The sequence below is a fragment of the Pleurodeles waltl genome, chromosome 9, assembly GCF_031143425.1.
Source record: "Pleurodeles waltl isolate 20211129_DDA chromosome 9, aPleWal1.hap1.20221129, whole genome shotgun sequence".
NCBI classification, from domain to species: Eukaryota; Metazoa; Chordata; class Amphibia; order Caudata; family Salamandridae; genus Pleurodeles; species Pleurodeles waltl.
In genome coordinates, this window is record NC_090448.1 from 122,770,012 (window position 1) to 122,790,170 (window position 20,159).

Genomic DNA, 20,159 nt, shown 5'->3' on the forward strand with positions numbered 1-20,159 from the left:
TGACTCACAAATGTGACTGGACAAAGCTGAGATCTTTCCAGCAAGTACCGAAGTCACCAGTCTATCTTGACAGTTTTATTATGCGCTGAACAAGGCTGGGCTCACAAGGAACCCTGCAGCAGGGTCTTTAATCTCATAAAAAGTTTCAAAATGCAGTGCCACTCGAGCTTGGAGCCTGGTGAGGTGGTACCCATCACACAGCCAGCACTGCTCCCCCAACAGAAATATTTGCTTCAGGTGGCACACGCACAGTCTCCGACAGAAGGCATTTTCCTAGTCGCTTATGACATATATATATATATATATATATATAACATAAAGCTACAGTCATGGCCACAGGAATTATATGGCATTGGATTATCAAATCATGCAGCAGGACTGACTAATTAGGCAGGAACAAAAGGCAAATTATGTAGCATTATGTAGCACAATTATTTTTTTAGTTTGTTATTTCAACAGATACTAATATTATTGATACTAATATTACATGTTTAACATCTTAATACAGTAATCAGCAAATGAAAGGTGAGCAGTTAAAGTTTGGTAATTGTCTGCCACTGGGCAGCATATGGGTGGCACTTTTTCGGGGGAACTTTTGATCTATCTGAGCTAAAAACAAACGGTCAGATTTGCAAACTTTTAACACAATGCAGCTCACCATCTATTAAGATTGGCCTGCTTCTGCTAACTTCTCCTGTGCTGGTGCCCTTAAAGGATGCCCTGCATGACGGGCAGCCTTTGAGTGGTCAGTGTGCTGTGTCTAGCATAGGATTTGTACTGGATGGATACCCTCCCAGTACAAATTCCTACACTCTGAATGTGTGATCTGAACTTCAGCACACATGCAATTCATGTTTATTTGAGAACTACAAACATTTTTATTTGTTAGAACCTGCTTCAAGGTGGCATTCGTTTTCAGCATAAAGCCTGGCTATTTTAGTAGATCATGCTTTGTAACAAAGCGTATGAGAGTTTGCACTGCAGTGCCCCAGTAACCCCTTAATACCCCCCTCCCCCACCCCCAAACTGAGGCAAGTAACACAAAGCAGTACAAAGCAGCCCAAACACTTTTTACTTCGGAAAAAAGGGCACATTTGCAGTGCAGAATACCGTTTGTGCTGGAAAGTATATACCAATGTATTACGTTGAATCATTTTTGTGTGGCTTTCCAATGGTGCAAAGTGTTGGTAAAGTCTGGATCGAAATGTTTTTTGTTGAAATATTTAAGCTATGTAGCATATGGTGAATTCTGTGCCAAGAACAGTAAATCAGGTATGTGTGAAAAGCCACAGCTTCAGAATCATATAGTCCCAGAGCCCGACTACAATCTAGCATTTTGACTTGCTCTATGCCATCAGAGTACATATTCTACTATTGGACTTGCACATCATAAATCTTAGGTATGTTGGTCCAATTGGTTACATTGGGCTGGACCAAGACTACGTCTCCCACATTGCATTAGGAGCTTAAATTAAAGTTCAGAGCTGAAAGATTGTTTCCCCTGGTAACATGGAGAGAGTGGAAAATCAGCATCTGTGCAGTAAAGCATAATAGCGTCTATTTCAAACAAACACTTCTGGAGCAAGGTCTGTAGATGAAAGGGTAGCAGGTTTTAATCTTCAGAATTTGAAGTTATGTGATAGTAAAATTGCCATTTTTTAACAAAACACAAAAGGAAATATACTTACCACATTCTTTCATCACTTGGTAGGTTTTCGATTTGATCGGTTGGTTGCCTGATAGTTTATGCCTGGCACCTTTGATGTCTTCTTCTTTCATGGGTGGGCGCTTCTTTTTCACGGGGGCCTAGTCAACGTTTACAGTAGACAGTTAATACCCATAGCAGAGAAGTATTAGGTTCAGCCGAACACACACAGAACAGCAAATAGATTAAGTGCCTAGTTCCCATAAATTATGTAATCGATTAAGCCTTTATTTTCTCTGATCATCAGACAGAAATCCCCATTAATAATCCGCAGTGTAATGCAGACTCTAACCCAAACGTAGCCTTGTTATTAACAAGAGTTTTATTACACTTGCATTTCTGCCTGAAATCTCGTTTAATTTGGATCGCCCTTAATAAACCAGTATCACAAACTCGTAGTTACACATATTTTTGCTGTTTGGCAAAACTCTACCCATGCAATAGGAATTTTCTAAACGTACAGAGAAATTGGACATTTTACAGTCAAGCAGTAACATTTCATGGGACTGGAAATGCTCTCTAAAGGTCAAGCGGCGGCCTGCTGTTACCTGCTTCTGAGGATACAAAATCAGAAGGACTCTTGATCCCAAAAAGGCTCAGTGGACCACTGAGAACTGTATCGTGCAGAAGACCTAGCTAGATAGAGACCTAGTACCGAAAAGGCTGTCTTGAGGTGCTGGGGCAGCTGAAGCGATCAGGATGAACTGTGAAAAAGTTGTGACTTAGGCCCTCATTTTGAACATGGCGTTCTGGACTGCAACGCCGGCGGTCATTACCGTCAATGGCATGGTGGTCTAGACCGTCATATTCTGAACGTGGGGGAAACGCCTTGGTGGAAATGGCACCACCACCAGGCTCCTACACCAGGCAGCCTGGCGGTGGCAGCATTTCAGATCTGCCAGGGAAAGCAGCATTGCCCTCCAGATAATGAGTCGCATTCCACCAGCCTTTTCTTGGCTGTTTACACCGCCAGGGAAAGGCTGGCGGAATGAGTGACTCAGGCTCCCCCCCCCTAGGGGGGCCCCTGCATTACCCATGCACTTGGCTTAGGCATTGCAGGGGCCCCCATGCACAGCCCAGTTGCGCATTTCCCTGCCCGAATTACAGGCAGTGAAATGACCGACGGGGGCTGCTGCACCCGCTGCACTGCCCCATTGCGACCGCCTGTTGACCGCCAGTGTACATCGCGGCGGGTTACCCCGCCGAGTTCATAATGAGGGCCCAAGTGTTTTGGTATTTTTTTCTCCAGAGGCCCGGGACAATGTGTTCAAATGTGTCCAGCTAGGTCACACCTGAAGAGGGCAAGTAATACAGATTTAGCCTGCATGAAGCTTTTTGCAGCACTGAAAACTGGTCAAAAGGGACCTTGTGGTGGTCTCATGGACCCATGTCCGGTAATGGCTTTCAGGATTGTCCAACTGGGGAATAGCAATTTCCAAAAAAGTGAATAAAAACAAAGGTACATTTTTAGACTTATGAGAAGTGGCAAAGCTATCAGGACCCACTAATCGAGCTTTTGGCTGCAAAATCCAGGTTTGTCCTGCTCAGAGCTTTTGGCACCAAAACCAGCAGTTTTAGCTGAAGCTTGATGATGAGGTACCCAAATCTGAGGGACACTTGCCACCCACAACCTTTGAACTTGGGCCGCCTGAAGAATTCAACTTCCATAAAAAAATACTCAGGGCCTGATTTAGAGTTTGGCAAACAAGTACTTGGTACCCTTAACAGATTTGTAATATTGCAGATGGGGGTAACCCTTCCGCCAAACTTTAAATCGGGAGAGTAAGTCAGAAAACAAACACTTTGACAAGGAAGACAGCCTTGGCATATCCAATCTTTGCTCCATATGGTTAGCTTGAGAACTCACCTAGTTCCTAATCAACCTCAAATGCTGATTTTGATTGGCGCTTTACTTTTTCTTAGATCTCTATACCCTGGAATAGTCTCTGCTGCCCCTTAACCCTTTTGATGATCTTTGTGCCTTTTTTGCTGATTACATTTTTGGCCACTGTGTAGTTATTATTATTGATTGATATTAATTGAAAGGATATTTATTTATATATAACTTTTGACCCCATGGATTAATCTGCACCAATGCTGGGACATCGCTTGACTTAGTCAACTACGATCTGGTGTACCTTTTTTGTGAAGATCCCGGCAGAAAAAAAAAAAGTACGTTTGCGAAAAAAGATGTGTTTTACTATATCAGCTCCCATAAGAGTTTTTCTCATGCCTACAGAAATTAGGGCTGAAAGAAAAACAGATTTGCACTAAAATTGGCACCAGTAGCACTATATACATGATGTGTACTTGTGTTAGTTTGATGAAAATCCATTCAGTACTTTTTGAGAAATAAGCTTTTAAAAAATAGCAGAGTGCATTTGAAAGAGCTTGCACTTTTGTTTAACTGCCTCATAAAGTTGCAGTTCCCTGATTTGTGACTCAATCACATTTACATTTTTGACAAACGTGATTGGCTCATGGAGACTACAGTATCTTTTTACCATCTTGATAATCATACATCAATTTTGGGTCATGACTTTTGTGCTGTGGAAAAAAAGCACAAAAAAGAAAGAGAAGGCATTGTAAATTGTCTGACCCCAGGGCAGCTTTGCAGGGACTCAAATAACAGACCACGATAAAAAAACAGAAGATGATCTGCAATAAGGAAAGCCACCATTTTAAGTAGTGGCTTTGTCTGCCATTTTTTACAATATTACAAACTAGATTCAACTTGCAAGTTACCCATAGAGTGTGAGGCAGAGATATAGAATGGACAGCAGAAAAAAATGACAGAGTGGAAGATCAGGGATCTGAGCAGTATTGTCAGTGTATCTTAGCTGTGTTGGGAACAGGGTCTTTGGCCATTCACAATGGGTGAAGTCGGTCTGCAGAAGTTTGGGTGCAGGGACAAGCCCTAAACCCAACCTTAGCTGCAAATATCTTCATCTCTGCACAGTGGGCATCGGTAACCCACAGAAGATTGAGCGCAGGGACTGATACCGGCGCTCCTGGCACACTACTGAAGGGCATGTACTGAAATTGTTGGAAATCAAATTTATTATAAAAAATATAGAATTTAAATTAAAAAATGCTCTCAGAACTGTTTCATGGTTCTGGCTCAAACATGCAAATCCAATGAAGTTCACCAGTAACTGTATGTAATGGACACAAGGGACTCCATCACACACGTAGCCCGCCTCGCATAAACCAACTATTTGCAAATGACACTTGGAAAAAGGTAATAAAACAAGACTTAAACCTGGCAAGTGATGTGAGTTATGGTGTATGTTATGTGTCATGTGTGTCATAACTATAGAAACGAACATGTCTTCAAATTGGCCACACTTCAAAACAATGAGGTACTTCATAAATTATCTTCAACTGTGGACTTTTCAGAATTATAATATTCAACTTTTCATTTGCTTTTACATTTTTTTCAACTCATTTTCATTGTTTGGATTCCTGTCAGATTTTAGCTCCTGAACCCTTTTTTTAGCTTTATACGGGCAATTGGGCACCATGGACACACTGTGCTACTATAACAAACTCAAAATGAATTAATCATTTTAAAAGCTTGGGTGAGCATCCATACTGTTGTGGGTGATCAGTGCAAGTTTAGACAGTATGAGTGCTAAAGCTTTGGTTGGAGATGCTCAGTGGATTTGTAGGAGTACTGTTCAAGCTTTTGTGCCCTCTATCAATATTAGAAATACTCCAGGTCTTTCACTCCCCCCAACTGGCCAAGTTAATTATCTTGTTAATTATCATACAACAGAGCCTTTAATGGTGCTTGGCCCTTTTTGTTGGGGCACACCCACGGAAACAAAAGAGGAAGGGCAGACCTATGGAGCCAAATGCAGGAGGGGCTCCCCTTTGACATTTTGATGGGAAACGGTTAGGCAGCAGTATCAGTTGGCAGCAGACCTGAAGTTACCAAAGAAATTATTTTTATAGATCGCTTGAACTCACTATTATTAAATGTCCCAAAATGCTGTGCAAGAGCGTTGGGGCAGGGGTGGGGTACTAATGTGACACTCTGTGATTGTGCAGAGGTGCCTACCTTCCAAACCTGTCCACCCCAGCTTAAAACCCCTGCACAGACGTACACACTTGATAAGAAACTGAAGCTACAATTATGGAATAATGCAAAGCTGAAAGGAAGACGCCCTCTGAACCTCTGCAAAGATGGAATTTGGGTCTCTAGTAACCCTGACTATGGTGGGCCTTTCCAGGGCTAGTGGGGATGGCCTCCTTAGGGTCCCTGAGGACTTCTGTGGTCTGTCCCCTGAATTCACTGACAGGGTGTCCTGCAAGCAGCCAGGAGGCTGTGGACCTGGGAAGGGTTGCTTAGAGGGTGTTCTGCCCATTCACTGTTTAGGGGCTGTAGAAGATGCCCCCAAGCAGGAGAGAGCATCAGGAGCATAGTCAGAGGACAGGTCTGGTGAAGAGATTATTAAAAGCCATGGTCCCAACGAAAAACACACTTAGAGACTATGAGGCCTTGTAAAAACGCTGTTGGTGCGTAGTGCAGGACCCCAGGAACACAACAACACAATAATGAGGAAAAAGCAGTCATATGGGGCCTGAGAAAGCAGCCCAAAATCATCGGTCCCCCAGAAGGACTGAGCTAAGAACAGAGTAAGTAGTGCCTGCTATTATGAGAGAAAGTCCCACGGGGAGGGCCAACCACATCGGCAGGGATTGAGGCAACCTCCTGTATGTAGTTTAGTTGGGAGTGGACATACATGGGGTCTCCTCCCCAGATTCACTCTGGCCCCTGGGGACAACATTCCCCTGTGAACAATGCAATTAAAACTAGTTCGAGGGGAACCCATTTTCCCATCACAGAGGCAAAGAGAATAAATGTGCATACGTTTGTACTGTGGTGCCCCAGGAAGGACAGGGTCATCATCAGTGTTTAGAACATGCATTTGGGATCCTGCTGGAAGTGCAACAATAAAGATGTCACAAAAGTTGTGCAAACTCTCCCATGGGATTAAACCCCAGGAGAAGCTTTTCAAGAAATACATGGAACACTCTTGAGTGGTCATAAAGCTACAGTGGCTGCATGTTTAAAAAAGAAGAAAGACTCCGTCACACATTGAATTGTTTGAAAATGCTTAATTGGCAATAATAAGGTTGACAATGAACAGTTATATAATTTAATAAAGAGTGCTATAATATGGTGCCAACACTATTGAATTCAATTGTGTAAACAGATTGTACAATATTTCTACTTTTATCAATGTGGCAACACCATGACAAATCAAGTAGCCTTCCTTTTTGATAATGACACCCACCTATGCTGGCTCTAGTATAGGTGTGGGCATTGTAGTTATAGAGTTCAGGACTTACTAAGGGTGTAAAGTGTTCTGACGATGACACCGAGAAATTTCCATCAGCAAGAATCTATATATTTGTAAATTAATGTATAGTACTAAGCAATGTGCGTGTGATAAAGTAATTACTTTCTGTAGGAAATAACACAGCCTGGACAGTGATTTATTGAATTTTGCTGCTTGCCGGCAAACTAGGGGTACTAGCCCACTCCACATCCCCTGAGTAGGCCTTGGAGTACTCTGCTTTACTACCCTGAGACAATGGAGTACTTGGTTCCCAGTAAAGAGAAAGATGCAGATTTGTTACGTGTAATGGGCTCATTTCCTACACAAATAATAACCCAGTTTCTTATAACATTCAACCTACATGTTTTAACATCGTGAGAGGTGTTTTGGGCAAAGTAAGTGTAATGGTCCAAGAAAAGAAAGTTATCACAATATCAGCTAACTCAGGTGATATGTAAACAAGGCAAGTTCCGTCTCATTGATGTGCCACTGTAATTAAAAGCAGTGTAGTCTATATCTTAGGCCTTACATGTCTGATGGCAGGTATGTTAGCAGATATAATGCACTTTGAACGTCACTTCTTTTTAAAGCTAGATTAGAAAACCTTTTCCAGTCTAATTAAATTTTTCTGTCTGATGTTGTTCAGACACCAATCTGTACTATCATTTTGTTTAAAGGTTTTGCTAAATCCAGCAACGACATAACACAATATGGGTATTGGCCTGCCTTGGGATTGATTGCAATGTCTAGAAAGCCAGTAAATAATAATGGGCAAATATCTGTAAGTGTTTCATCAGAACTACCCAATACAGAACTTTTGTGTTTCTGGTAAAAGTTTTGTCAGGTCCCTTTCGGGGGGGGGTCACATGACAATCAGGGGCTACTGGGCCCCCGTGATGTTGTTGAGAGTGTTTGCTACTGGCGTCCCAGGGTCCCTTCTACTATGGCACTAGAACCTGGGCCAAGTACAATCCTTTTCACAGCTGACTCTCAGGGCAGTGGCGATGAGCAGTCACAGCATTCTCAGTGAGGTACTGCTGGGGACACAATCTCAGAACTCAACAACCAACAGATATAATAACTTGAATGTCCAGCCCACAGCATGTCTTTTGGGAAACAAATAATTTTAATTACACAGCAGTAGTACACAATTCAATTTCAAATGTAGGGTGATACAGCTGATCCTGGTTTACGTGTGAGTACAACACCCTATTACCTCCTCTCTATGCTCTCTCCCACCCTGGAGCCCCTGACTCGGACTATCACTTACCAAGATTTGGAAAAAGCATGAGTAAGGCTCAGGTGCAGACTACATTTCCCCACAGGTCAAATGCAAAATCAGTTCACTGTTCTAATCATGTGTGCTCCCATCAGCGGCCGTTGGGTATGTCAGCCAATGTTTTCACCAATTGCAGCTACCCTGGAATAGTCAGTTACTGCTCACCGAGCTCCTGGTGCTCTGCGGATGCTCTCAGTAGTTATAGCCTGCTTCTACTCTAATGTATGCTGAGGCAGTCATGATTCAACCCACAGTGATGCACACAATCAGGCAGTTGTAGCATGTCTGCTGTGATAAAGAGCAAGGTAGATAGAGCTCTGAATTAGGGTCAATGCACACAGCAGGAATTTGCAATACCGACCCCAAATGATACATACAGCAAGGGCAGATGTAGCTCACCTTCGGACTGATGCACACAGCAGGCAGTTGCAGCATGACTTGGGCTTATACACTGCAAGATTGATGCAGTCCTTTGGCCAATTTATAAATGTATGAAGTCTTTTGTGGTACTCGTTGGGAACAGTAAAAAAGGACAGGGAGGCCTCTGAGGCATGAGTATCTCCTAGTTTTACTTTCTCAGATAGTAAACTTTATTTGGCTGTTCCTCAGGCCACGAGCATGCTGAACTGCTACTCTTGGGCAGTCTCCCCTCCTTCAAGGCCAAACAGACTCCCTCCTCTCAGCAGGCAGTCAGGCTTCTAGGCATTAAGCAGGCACTCAGCTCCTCCACCAAAAAGTGCAGCCCTTAGATGTTGCATCTTCGCTGGGAGATAGTGTGGGAAAGTCCTCCTTTTTGTACTGGTCACCTCCAAACGTTTTGGACAGATACTGGTGGTTACTGACTCTTGTTTGTGCCCTGGGTACTGCTTACCAGTCCCAGGGCCAGTGCTCTGTGTAAAGTGGATATGCACATTAGGCTAAATTTAATTGACAATATTAACCTACCTATAAATCCCTAGTATAGGTAGGGCATGTAGGTTTAGGGACCCCAGCATAGGTAGTGCACCTATAGGTGCACTGATGAGGTGCCCAGTGTCATTTTAAAGGTAGGCCTGCCTTGCTGGCTACTTTTAAATTAAAGTCACATGCAAATTTGACTTTGCAATTAAAAGTACTTCCAAAGTCTTAAACTACCTTATTTTTACATTAAGTCATCCCTAAGGTGTGCCCGATCTGCCCCTAGGGTTGGGTGCATGTAACTATAAGCAGAGACCTTATAAAATTAGTTTTGTAAGCTCTGGTAAGGTAAAACAGACACATTTGTTTTTCCCTCATTATAGTGAATGGCCTCCATAGGCTAGAATGGGGAGACTTTATTTTAATTTATAAAGTCCCTTAAGTGACTGATAAATCAAGATTGGTATCAAATTAATTGTTATAATAAACCCCACAAGTTACAAGTGTTGTATTTAATATAATTTGTTCATGTAAAGAGTTTTAAACTTTACCTGAAAAGTTGCCAACTTCAGCCCTGTAGTGCTTTGCTCTGATTGGCCAGCCTCTTGCAGCTTGACCAGGCTGCCTTGATGAGGTGTGAAGTAGTCTGGGCTAAGCACAAAGAGATATGCCTGGGGGAGGAGAATGTCCCTCAGCAGATGGCAGGAAGAGGGGAGGGCTGCCAAACTGGTCTTCAAAGGCAGGGAAGGACATTTGGAGCAACCCAGCACCTCCCTCACATCCTGCAAACCCAGACAATTAGGTGCCCCATTGATTAGATTAGGAGAGGGCAGGAGAGGGGTGTGTTTAGTATTTTTAGCCACACCAGTGGGTGAGCTCAGCCAGATGTAACCTCAAAAAATCATTTTCAGCCATGATGGATTTTTGAGGAATGTTGCTCCCTGGGATTGATTTTTGCCACACTTCCCAGGAAGCGGGCATCACAGGGGGGAGGACCATGCACCTGATTGGAGAACCAGGACCCCCTTGTTTTTCCACCCAGGAGCAAGGATAAAACTGGCAGACCTGCACCCACACCTCAGGTCCCTCCAAGGAAGAACTACAGAAGAAGGACTGCCCTGCTGGACCCCTGGCCTGCTCTTGGACACTGCACTCTGGAGGACTACACCAGCTGCACACAGGCTTCACCACAAGAAGGACTTTGCCTGGCTTCAACTGGTTCAAGGAGGGATTCCCTGTTTGCTACAGGCGAAAAATTGCTAACCATAGTCTCCTGCACCAACTCCTGAAGTGACTGACCACTGTCTAGTGGCTGAATTGGAGTTTGCATTCTGGGAGTTGTAGTCCGCATCCTCAAGGAGCATCTCAGAGCTTCTGGAACATTGGGGTGGGCTGCGGACCTCAAAAGAACCTTAAAAGAACTTCTGGGAGAAGATCCAGAATTTTGGAGCAGTTTGAAGAACTTTTTGAAAAAAGGCTACATAAAGGGACTGACCCGCCACGGCAGCTCTAGCCAGCTTGCCTCAACCGCGACCCAGTCTGACTTGCAGGTTCATCCAGTTGAAGAAAATTTCCGAAAAAGTAACTAAGTCCGAACGTAGAAAATTGATCTGGACCTCCCAGGCAGTGTATCCGAAGAGGGCTCCAAGGATGTCGCATCAAGATTCAGGTTTGCCCCAGTCAAGGGATTTCAGTCTTGAAAAATCACCTCAGTCCGAAGGTAAAAATCTCCAATGAGGGCTCCTGCGACCCGCAACGGAGGAAGAGTTCCAGAAGGTCGGATTGGACTGGCAACTTGGTCCAGCTGAAGAAAATCTCCAGAAAAACGACTAAGTCCTAAGGTAAACTTTTGACCGAGGCCTCCCACGGGCTGTAGCCGAGCAGGGCTCCATCGCGGTTCGTCTTAAACTTTGACTTTGCCACAGTCGAGGTGCGACCAGATGACCAGATTGGCGCTATTCATTTCTAAGAGCTAAAAAGCATTAATTCTTTAAAAATTCATGTTTCCGGTTCCCTTTGTCCGATTTTATTCGTTTTGGTGTCATTTTAAAGCTAAAAATATTTCCTATTTTTTAAAATTGGTATTGGATTTTTAAACTGTTTCGTGTGTTTTAATTAATTGCTGTTTTGTGGTATTTGAATGCTTTACGCTTTGTCTCCTAAGTCAAGCCTTGTCGCTCGTCGCCAAGCTACCAAGGGTTGAGCTGGGTTTAACTTATTGAGACCTAATTGGACCTAAGTGGAGGTTAGTGGCCTATTGCTAAGTGTAGGTACTTACCTGCCCTTACCAATAACCCATTTTCCAACAGATAGACTGTCAGGCAGACGCGTACTCTGCCCTCATGATACAGTAGCTGTGTAAAGTAATGCATCTTGCAACAGGTAGCAGTAGGGATGTTTCTAAGCTGGAGCACCCACAACATAGGCACAATTGAGTGTGAGGTTTAGGCTGTCATCTGTCTCTCCGAAGAGGTAATAAGGGACAAACAAAATGCTAGGCTGACCTAGAAACTTCCTTGCCTTGAATAACAGAAACTGCAGTGCCACGCTTCACTGCTACCATCTACCAAATAGCAGTTTTCAGGAAGAACTAATCATCAGCCCCTTGCTAACAAGGTCTTAATGGAATTTCTAAAGATGGCTCTGTCTCCATCTTCCTCATGTCAGAATCTAGATCTCCTTTATCCAGTCATAGGAATGGAGGCAATTTGCTTCTACTGTCTGGGGAAGCTTTTCTTCGTTTTTCCATCTTGTGCCAAGCCAAACCAGGGCTTAAAATGAATTCTACTGGCTTCAGTACACAGAATTACACTGAGTACTATGACCACATATGTACTACATGCATAATGTATATACACACATACTCAAACTTTATACACAATTTCAGCGAAGGTTACTGCGTTTCAAGTAGCAATGGCACTTTACACAAGAAGGGTTCAGAAAGCCACACTCTCAATGACTCCTTTAAAAAGGTCTTGTCTGTTATATGTTCACAAAACACAGTATCTTGTCACCAACGTATTATGGCTAAACCCAGGAACGGGACAGTAGTCCTGTGTCCACTAGGAGGGCATGTTTGATGCCCACCTTCAGGTCACAGAACAGGTCCTGGACTTCACATATTCAAGGACAGAACTCTCTCTGAGCACATGCTGGACTAGTGAGATGCTAGGGCCAAAGCCAGTATACAAGATACCTATGAAATCAAGCACTCGAGGCAAGAGTTCGTGCCTATATACCATGCAGGAGACTTTCCCGTAGAACACATTGAGAGATATTTTCAGCCATTGTGTTTTTGATCTGGCCTAGCATTAACTGGACACTTAATTTTAAACATCAAAAATGTGTTAACTCTTCATAAAAGCTCAACTTGCCTATCCCTTTCTTAATAAAGTCCACCCTATCTACTGGGCTGTGCAAATTCAAAACAACGGGAGACATTTCAACTTACGAAATACTTTTTAAAAAAAGTGGCATTCCTTATTACAAGTGCTTAGATAAGTTCTCAAATAGATGGAAATTATTTGACGAACAAATTAACATTATTGTTTCCACTCAGTCTACGTGTAACAACTAGCACAAAGAAGTTACAGCGAAGCTGGTTGACATTAACATTTAACTTAATATTTTTTAAAACGCTATCTGTATTTTTTTTATATAGCGTTCATGCTGTACAGAGGCCTCTTCATTGCGCTCCTCACGATATGGGGAGAGTAGGACATGCTACAGAGGATCCCAGACTGAACTACTGTTGGTAATGGCGACTGGTCACCACTGGTTAATTTTATGTATTTAACATTACGAGCCTAAAACCTATCGATTTAGATGGTAAAATGCACGGTTTAAGAGACAGTGAGTGGCAGTGTGTTGCGTGAGTGCGCGCGCAGGTGCGTGTTCAAATCACGTATGAAACGCGCCATGCAGCAATCATTCAAGATAAAGGTGGACTTAGCATACTTTTTGCGCAAATATATGATTTGAATGTTTTTCAAAAAGAGTAATTGTAATCACAGAAGTACCCGTGTTTGTTTACGTGTGTTTTCACAGGGTCTTTACACTCCCCCAGTGATACAAGCATGGGAAGTGTGTCTTGTGTGAAACGATGCGTCAGGTACCAAAGGAATGTACAGCGACCGGGTCTCGAAGTTCGTCATTTAGATGTTGGTTAAAGTTTACTGAGGGGTAGCAGAAAAAAAAGCCTGATAATGGATTTTGTTTTCTTCCTGGTATTTAGCATTTGATTCTGATAGTGCAAACTTGTCAAATAATGCCCGATAAGTTTACGAGTCTGTTTGTGTTAACTAATTTTACACAAACACAACCAGCACGAGAAACGTCCGGGACACGATAACTCCTATAGCTAGGTGTATCTTAAAAAGTTAGTTCCCCCAAGAAGTGCCCGTATCAGCCCATACCTGAGGCTCCGACATGTCCAGTCACTCCAGTACCAATCCACTTGCTGAAATAGTCCCTCTGCAGACAGGTCCGCGCGCTGAGTGTGACCGCGCCTGTCAGCTCCCGGCTTATATACTGCCATCTGCTTAGCATCAAATGTATCGCAGGATGCTTTTCTGATTCCCGCAGTGAATCACAGGCAGGCCCTGCTATTACCAAGCGGTTTATTATTAGCAGTGACTTTAGGCCCTGTGGTTTGGGCTGATAAACTCTGCCTTGACAAAGATAGACAGCTGTAGTCTGGCGCAAACATTTGATGCCCCAGGCTCGGCTATGCCCACTCCTCCCACTGCAGAAGCTCGACTAGCTGGTGCTCCTCTATTTATAACTGAAAGCAGTACTTTGTTCAGGACCTCCCGGTGTCTGCTGTCTCGTGTGCAAATGGCACTTCCAAGCAGACCCCTGAGCTTTGTTACCTCACAATCTGGAAAGAGGGTTCGACTTCTATTGTTCCAATGATTGCAATAGTGCACTGGGCACTTCCTGGCAGACTTGGACGTATCCGTGCCATATGATGTGATCTCAGCTAGTTGCTGCTGGGAACTCAGCCGAGCGAGGTGATGTATTAAGACTTTCCAGTGAGGGAACATTCGCCTTCACTTTGGTTTCATCGAGTCATAAACAATTACGACAGATGACAGTTCTGTGCTCTTGCGGCTGTTGGTAGTTAAATGGATGTGGCCTATTTAGGTTTCATCCGATCGATGTCGTAGCCTTGTCCCACCGTAAGCCTAAACATGGGAAATAATCAGAATTTTCAATATTCTACGGTTGTGTACTTTTAGATATTAGGCCAAATTAAGAGGTATCTTAAATCTGACTATGTATGTGCTGGTATTTTTTAGAGTGCAAATCTTTTTTGTTTTCCAGCTCTCTCCCTTGTGTGCTTCTGCACTCTGACAAATACCCACCCCGCGCTCTGTGTTGCACGCTCTCTCACCTGTGTGCTTCTCCCTAGCAATGTCCCTCCCTCCACTATGCTTCAAGGTTCCTTTCTCGCTCTAGCTTCTCTCGTGCCTTCCGCGTTCCTCTCCCTCATATGCTTTTTTCCCCTCCCCGCCGATTTACTCCCTGTTGTTTCCCTCCAACTGCTTCTCCATTGCTTGAAATACCCACCGTTTTTTAGGGTCGAGCCTGCGTCACATGCGCTTGCGCATGCGTTTCGCTAGCGAGATGCTTTAGGAATTCCTTTGGAAGTTCTACACCTGGAACTGACATGCAATAATTTCTCTTAAGTGAGTTACCAGTTTTTCTTGTAGAATGAAAAGAGACAGGTTCCTCTAGGTTCTCTTCTTGCGGTGGTCCTCAGAGTAGTCAAAAAATCATCTTTGGTACACTGGTGGATGGGAAAATAAAGTGTCAGGGCTGGTGGTTCATTCGGATCAAAACTAGGATAGTTCACCAAAATGCATTTTATTAGCGTATTATAATGGGTTACGAAAGCCTTCATTCACAGAAAGAGTGAGAAGACTAGCAAGAAGTCTATGTGATGCAGTCAGAGTCAGGTTATAGATAAAAATCATCTGGTGGCCAGGGGAAGTGCTTAATCCAGGGGGTAGACATTTTCAACAGCATCTGTAAGAAATTGGGTTACTAGTTGAGAAAGGTGAAACCCCCACTCAAGTTATAAACACAGTCCTTGTCAGTGTGAACCACAACAGTGATGAAATAAACCTGTGTTTAACCCTCTAGTAATATGTCCAAAAGCAGTCAGGTTTAACATAGAGGCAAAGCGTAAAGTGTTTGTGCAGCACTCAAACAGTAATAAAGTGAAAACAAAACAGAAAAACATCCAAAACCAGTTGAAAAATAGAGTATGTTTTAATAAATAACATGACACCAAAACAACAGATTTAGCCAGCTGTTCCCAAGCTGATGTTATCACTTACTGAAATGACCAATTACCATAGAACCAGAGATATGAATTTTACAAGTTTTCAGCAGAAAAAGCACCAAAAAGCACAAAGCGTCAATTGTTTTTATCCGGTCATGCTACACTGGGTCAAAATCAAAAGGTATGGCCAACCACCATGAAGCACGGTTTGGATACAAGGACCAGGTTGATCCCAGTGGAAAAGTTTACTCTATTACTTAGTCCAATTTTCAGATGAGAAGCTCTCGTCAAAAAGGTTGTCAGTGGGTAGGACTGAGGGCTCGATCCAGAAAGGGGCTTGTCGATGGTGGGTTGCTGAAGTCCTATGCCTAGATTAAAACTTTGCATTGGCAATGACTACAGGGCAGGTTTTGTTAGTGCTAAGAGCTGGCTGACCATTGGAACTTCCAATTGGCCAGAAAACCTGGGTGGCCGTTGTTGATGTGAGATGCTCAGTGTGGGTATGTCCGATGTCTGTATCCAGTAAGGTCTCATCAGCAGTCAGATGCTGCTTATGCATTGGTCTCAGACATGTCCTTCCACGAGGAGACTGGGCGAGTTCTTTTAGACAAAGACAACAAGACCTGTAGAGTACCTGGGTTCTTCATTTGGAGTCCAGTTCTTGCAGTTTTAAGGATGAAGGAGTATACTCTAATCCCACCAAGTTTCCTGCATGTCTTGGGGGTTAGCACTCACTCCAGCAGAGCCCAGCATCAGGGTCCATTTGGTGCTAGTAAGCTGCAAAGGGTTCTAGTATCTTGTTGAGTCTCTGTAGATTAAACAGGAGGTCAGTCAACTGACCCTAGCAGTCCATTTTAGGGCCCGCGGTTCAAGGCAAGTAGGTCCAGTCTTTCTTTGGGCTTCAAAGATCAGGGAATCCCTTCTAATGAGTCTCCACAGATCAAGGAGTGTTCTGATGAGAGGTTCCAGGGTTGCCACGTTTATGCCCAGTGCCAGCCTGTGGGTGGGTGGACACCCAGCTTTGTCAAACCCTAAACTGGTTGTAGCCAGTTATTTTCTCTGTGTCTGGGTCTAGCCTGGCTAGTGAAGCAAAGGACAGGCATGCCCAAGTATGATTTGCAAGTGACAGGGCAGGCATATTCAGAAGTTAAGCAGGGGCTGGGTACAGCTCTCATGCTACTCTTTGAAGCTCCCGAATGGGCTGGGAACAACCATCCACCCCACAAGACATCCTGCTCAGGAGAGGAACACCCTCCCCCACACCCAAGGCCTTTTTATCCCCTATTTGAATATAATACACATTACACCAAAGGAAAGTCATTAACATTCATGTGCTACTGGACACTGGCAGAAAGGCACGTTTGGTTTGAGCAGAAAAATGCCAACATTCTAAAATTGGCATTTTCAAAATAATAAGTTAAAACCTTACTGTTACCTTTAAAAAGGATTTCAAATTACAATGCAAATGAGCGGAAGAAGTATTTCTCTAGCTGTTCCGAAGATTAAGTTATCTCTTTCTGAAAATAATAATAAAGTGACCTAGCTTTAGTCTATTGGAGGCTAGCCTTGCAACAGTGAAAAGAAGACCTTGCATGATTTCCACTTCCAGGACATGCAAAACTTAAGTACACAGGTCCTAATTTTAAAATACCATCCACTCAACCTTATGAGTCTCTAGGATCTACCTCAGGGATGACTTGTAAGTATTAAAAAGGAAGGTTTAGGTCTGACAAAAGGTTTAATTTGTCAAGTCAAAATGGCAGTTCTAAAATTGTACACACAGGCTGCAATGGCAGCCTCAGACAGGTTTTACAGTGCTACTTTAGTGAGTGTCACAATAAGTGCTTTACCATATAACAGGGACGTGTAAGTAAATGAAACAGACCAATCAGGTTATGCCCATTTTACCATGTTCACCACGGTGACCTTGCAGAAAGGGCCAGGCCCAACAGCATACTATTGTGGAAGTGAAGGAAAATCCACCCGTGTGTTCTCCTAGAAATGTAGCTATTCCTCTAGAAAACAAAGGATTTTCCACACAGGCACAAATATTGGTTTTGTACCCAGTGCAGTGGCACAAGTGCATTAGGGGCCAATTGGGCCCCAATTATAGCAGTTTTTTACTATGCAAACAGGGGGTATGGAGCAAATTTTCCCGTCTTGCACCAGGGCCCATACCACCAATGCTATGGAACTGATTTTCCATGCATTTCATTTTGGACCAATGTCTGAGATTTTCATTCCAAGACCGAGGCAAACTCTTGTTTTCACCTGAATCAGGAGTAAACCTTTTGCAATAATTACCAGAACCCATGCTTTTTGGGCACAAACATTTCCCTTGGTAAAAACTGGTGACATTTTGCAACTAAACAGCAAAGGTTTGTGCATCAGGTAAATATCACAAGTCATCATTGGTGTACCTGCAGTTGTAACTGCCACCTGGAGTGCATGCAAACAGTATTGAGGCATTCAGTGCTTAACTAGTTTTTGGTTGTAGGTTGGGCCAACCAGATATAATTTTTGGGGACTGGCACTTATTATTCCTCAAGCAGCTTTCATCCACAGCAAGACAGGGAAAAATATGAAAGGGGGAAATGAAGAGGAAGTGGAAGACAGATATTAAAGAGAGAAATAACCTACAAGAGGGAAATAAAGGGCCGGGGTGTGTCTGGTGGTGGATGAAAGAGGCAAGAAGCAGAGTTAAGACTACACAGGTTTGGTATTCAGCACCCTGATGGTCATACTATGGGATTCTGATCAAACCTTTGGGCCCTAAAACCTATTGTTTTACAAATTAAGCACTGGGGGGTCCTTAATATCTGTGAAGAAAAATTTGTGCTGTACTTCACTTATTTTAGGATCATATTAACTTGGAGTGACAATGTATACAATAGCAAACTTTTTACTAGCATTAGTGGCAATGAAGGTTCAAAGGAATTGTGTGTTCAGTGAACTGTGAAATACTTTATAAGATTAAAGTCTTTAATAAAAACAAATCAAAGGGACTGAATATTTTTCTTTTATCTAAAATGTAAACTGTGCTGACATCACCTGCCTGGGTGGGCATGCCGACAGTGCCTAAGGTGCACTGTGCCCAACAACAGGTGCTACTCATTGCTGTGGCAGGATAAAAGGCAGCACAGTCCCTGCTGTGCGGGGCACGCTTAAGCTCCGTGGGGACTTGTGAACAGGAACTAGCTGATTTACTATGGTGGCAATGTTCAGGGGCAAACTCTGCTGCTATCACCTGCCTGGGAAAGGGGCACACCAACATGCACCAGCAGGGGGCAGACACATCGCTTGAGGTGCACTGCCCCCAACAACAGGTGCCACTCATCGCCGCGGCAGGGTAAAAGGCAGCACAGACCCGGAGGTGCGGGACACGCACAGGCCAAGAACCGGCCCGTCTGCACCAGAGGAAGCAAGGCTGGGCCATCTCTCTGACATTTACCCTGTGCTCAGGGTGAGTGCATCTTTTCATTACTGTTCCAAAATTGTGGTTTGTGCCCTAAAAAAGCTTCTATCATCAAGTCTCATAAAAGGCTGCATTTTGTTGTCCGGCTGAGCATAATTGCTCTACCATCCACACTTAAATTTACTAGTGCGCCACTGCCTATCTAGCTCAGGCATCATGGGCAAGAGGATATGTGTTGGGGGCCACGGTACCTTCCTCGCCTCCTAAAACCACATCAATAGACCAAATGCTGCAGAGGGCCTTGGGGGTAATTACAACAGAGATTAAATTGACTAAAAGATGGTTATCCTTGGGTTCTAGCCTGATCCTCCACACCCCACAAATCCTAATTTGGATAGACTCACTGCTATAAGTGCTCCCACTGTCACCCATAATGTAAATGGTGGGGTACCACCTTCGGCCCGGATGAGCTTGCCCTCATCTGTGGTATGCCATGAGGAGCTCAACCAATCCCCCTATACAACCAAAAAGCCCTGGACATATTGATATGGGTAGCTGATTTCCTATTGAAAAGCCTAATGGATGTTTTTTATCTTAGCAACACACCGGGAAGGGAATTTGCCAACCCACTTGGGTGGCCCAAATGATGTGTATGAAATGGGGACTTTGGTTAGCAGTCAGGTTATCCCCGTCCAAGCAAGGACCCTCACTCTAGTCAGGGTGAGTGACACACAATCCAAATTATCCTGTGCCCACCCTCTGGTAGCTTGGCACTGAGCAGTTAGGCTTAACTTAGAAGGCAATGTGTAAAGTATTTCTGCAATAAATCATGCAATAACACAGTAGAACACCACAAAAATACACCACACAGTGATTAGAAAAATTTATAATATTTATCTGGATAAATGCAGGTCAAAACAAATAAGATGCAATAAGTATATGTTAAAAATATCACCGTAGAAATGATATAAAGTGTCTTTAGTTTCTTAAAAGCAACAAATGTCTCTTGCAAGCACAAAGTACCTGGTTCGCATTCAAAATCTCCACAAGGAACCGCAGAAGAGGAGATGCGTGGAAAACAGGAGGTATGCGTTGATTTCTCAGGCCACAGACGGCGATGCGTCGTTTATTTTCCACGCAGGGATGGCTTTGCGTTGATTTTCGGCACTCGGTCTTGGGTCCTCTGTGGGTTGCGGGGTTTACGGCCTCCCCCGGGATGATGCATT

The 20,159-nt window shown here is 43.6% G+C and overlaps 1 protein-coding gene across 2 annotated transcripts in view; it reads right to left on the reverse strand.

The window, feature by feature from the left end:
* Positions 1-20,159, reverse strand: part of LOC138259004 (musculoskeletal embryonic nuclear protein 1-like) — a 287,666-nt gene that overhangs the window by 34,870 nt on the left and 232,637 nt on the right. Inside the window, exons 1-2 of one of the 2 annotated variants that reach the window (XM_069206381.1) lie at positions 13,645-13,771; positions 1,689-1,806 (exon numbers count right to left, since the gene is read on the reverse strand). In XM_069206381.1, the coding sequence (XP_069062482.1) occupies positions 1,689-1,806; positions 13,645-13,659 (133 nt within the window). In that variant the 5' untranslated portion in view covers positions 13,660-13,771. Of the gene's footprint in view, positions 1-1,688; positions 1,807-13,644; positions 13,772-20,159 lie in introns of those variants that run through there. The other variant, XM_069206382.1, reaches the window with a different exon arrangement.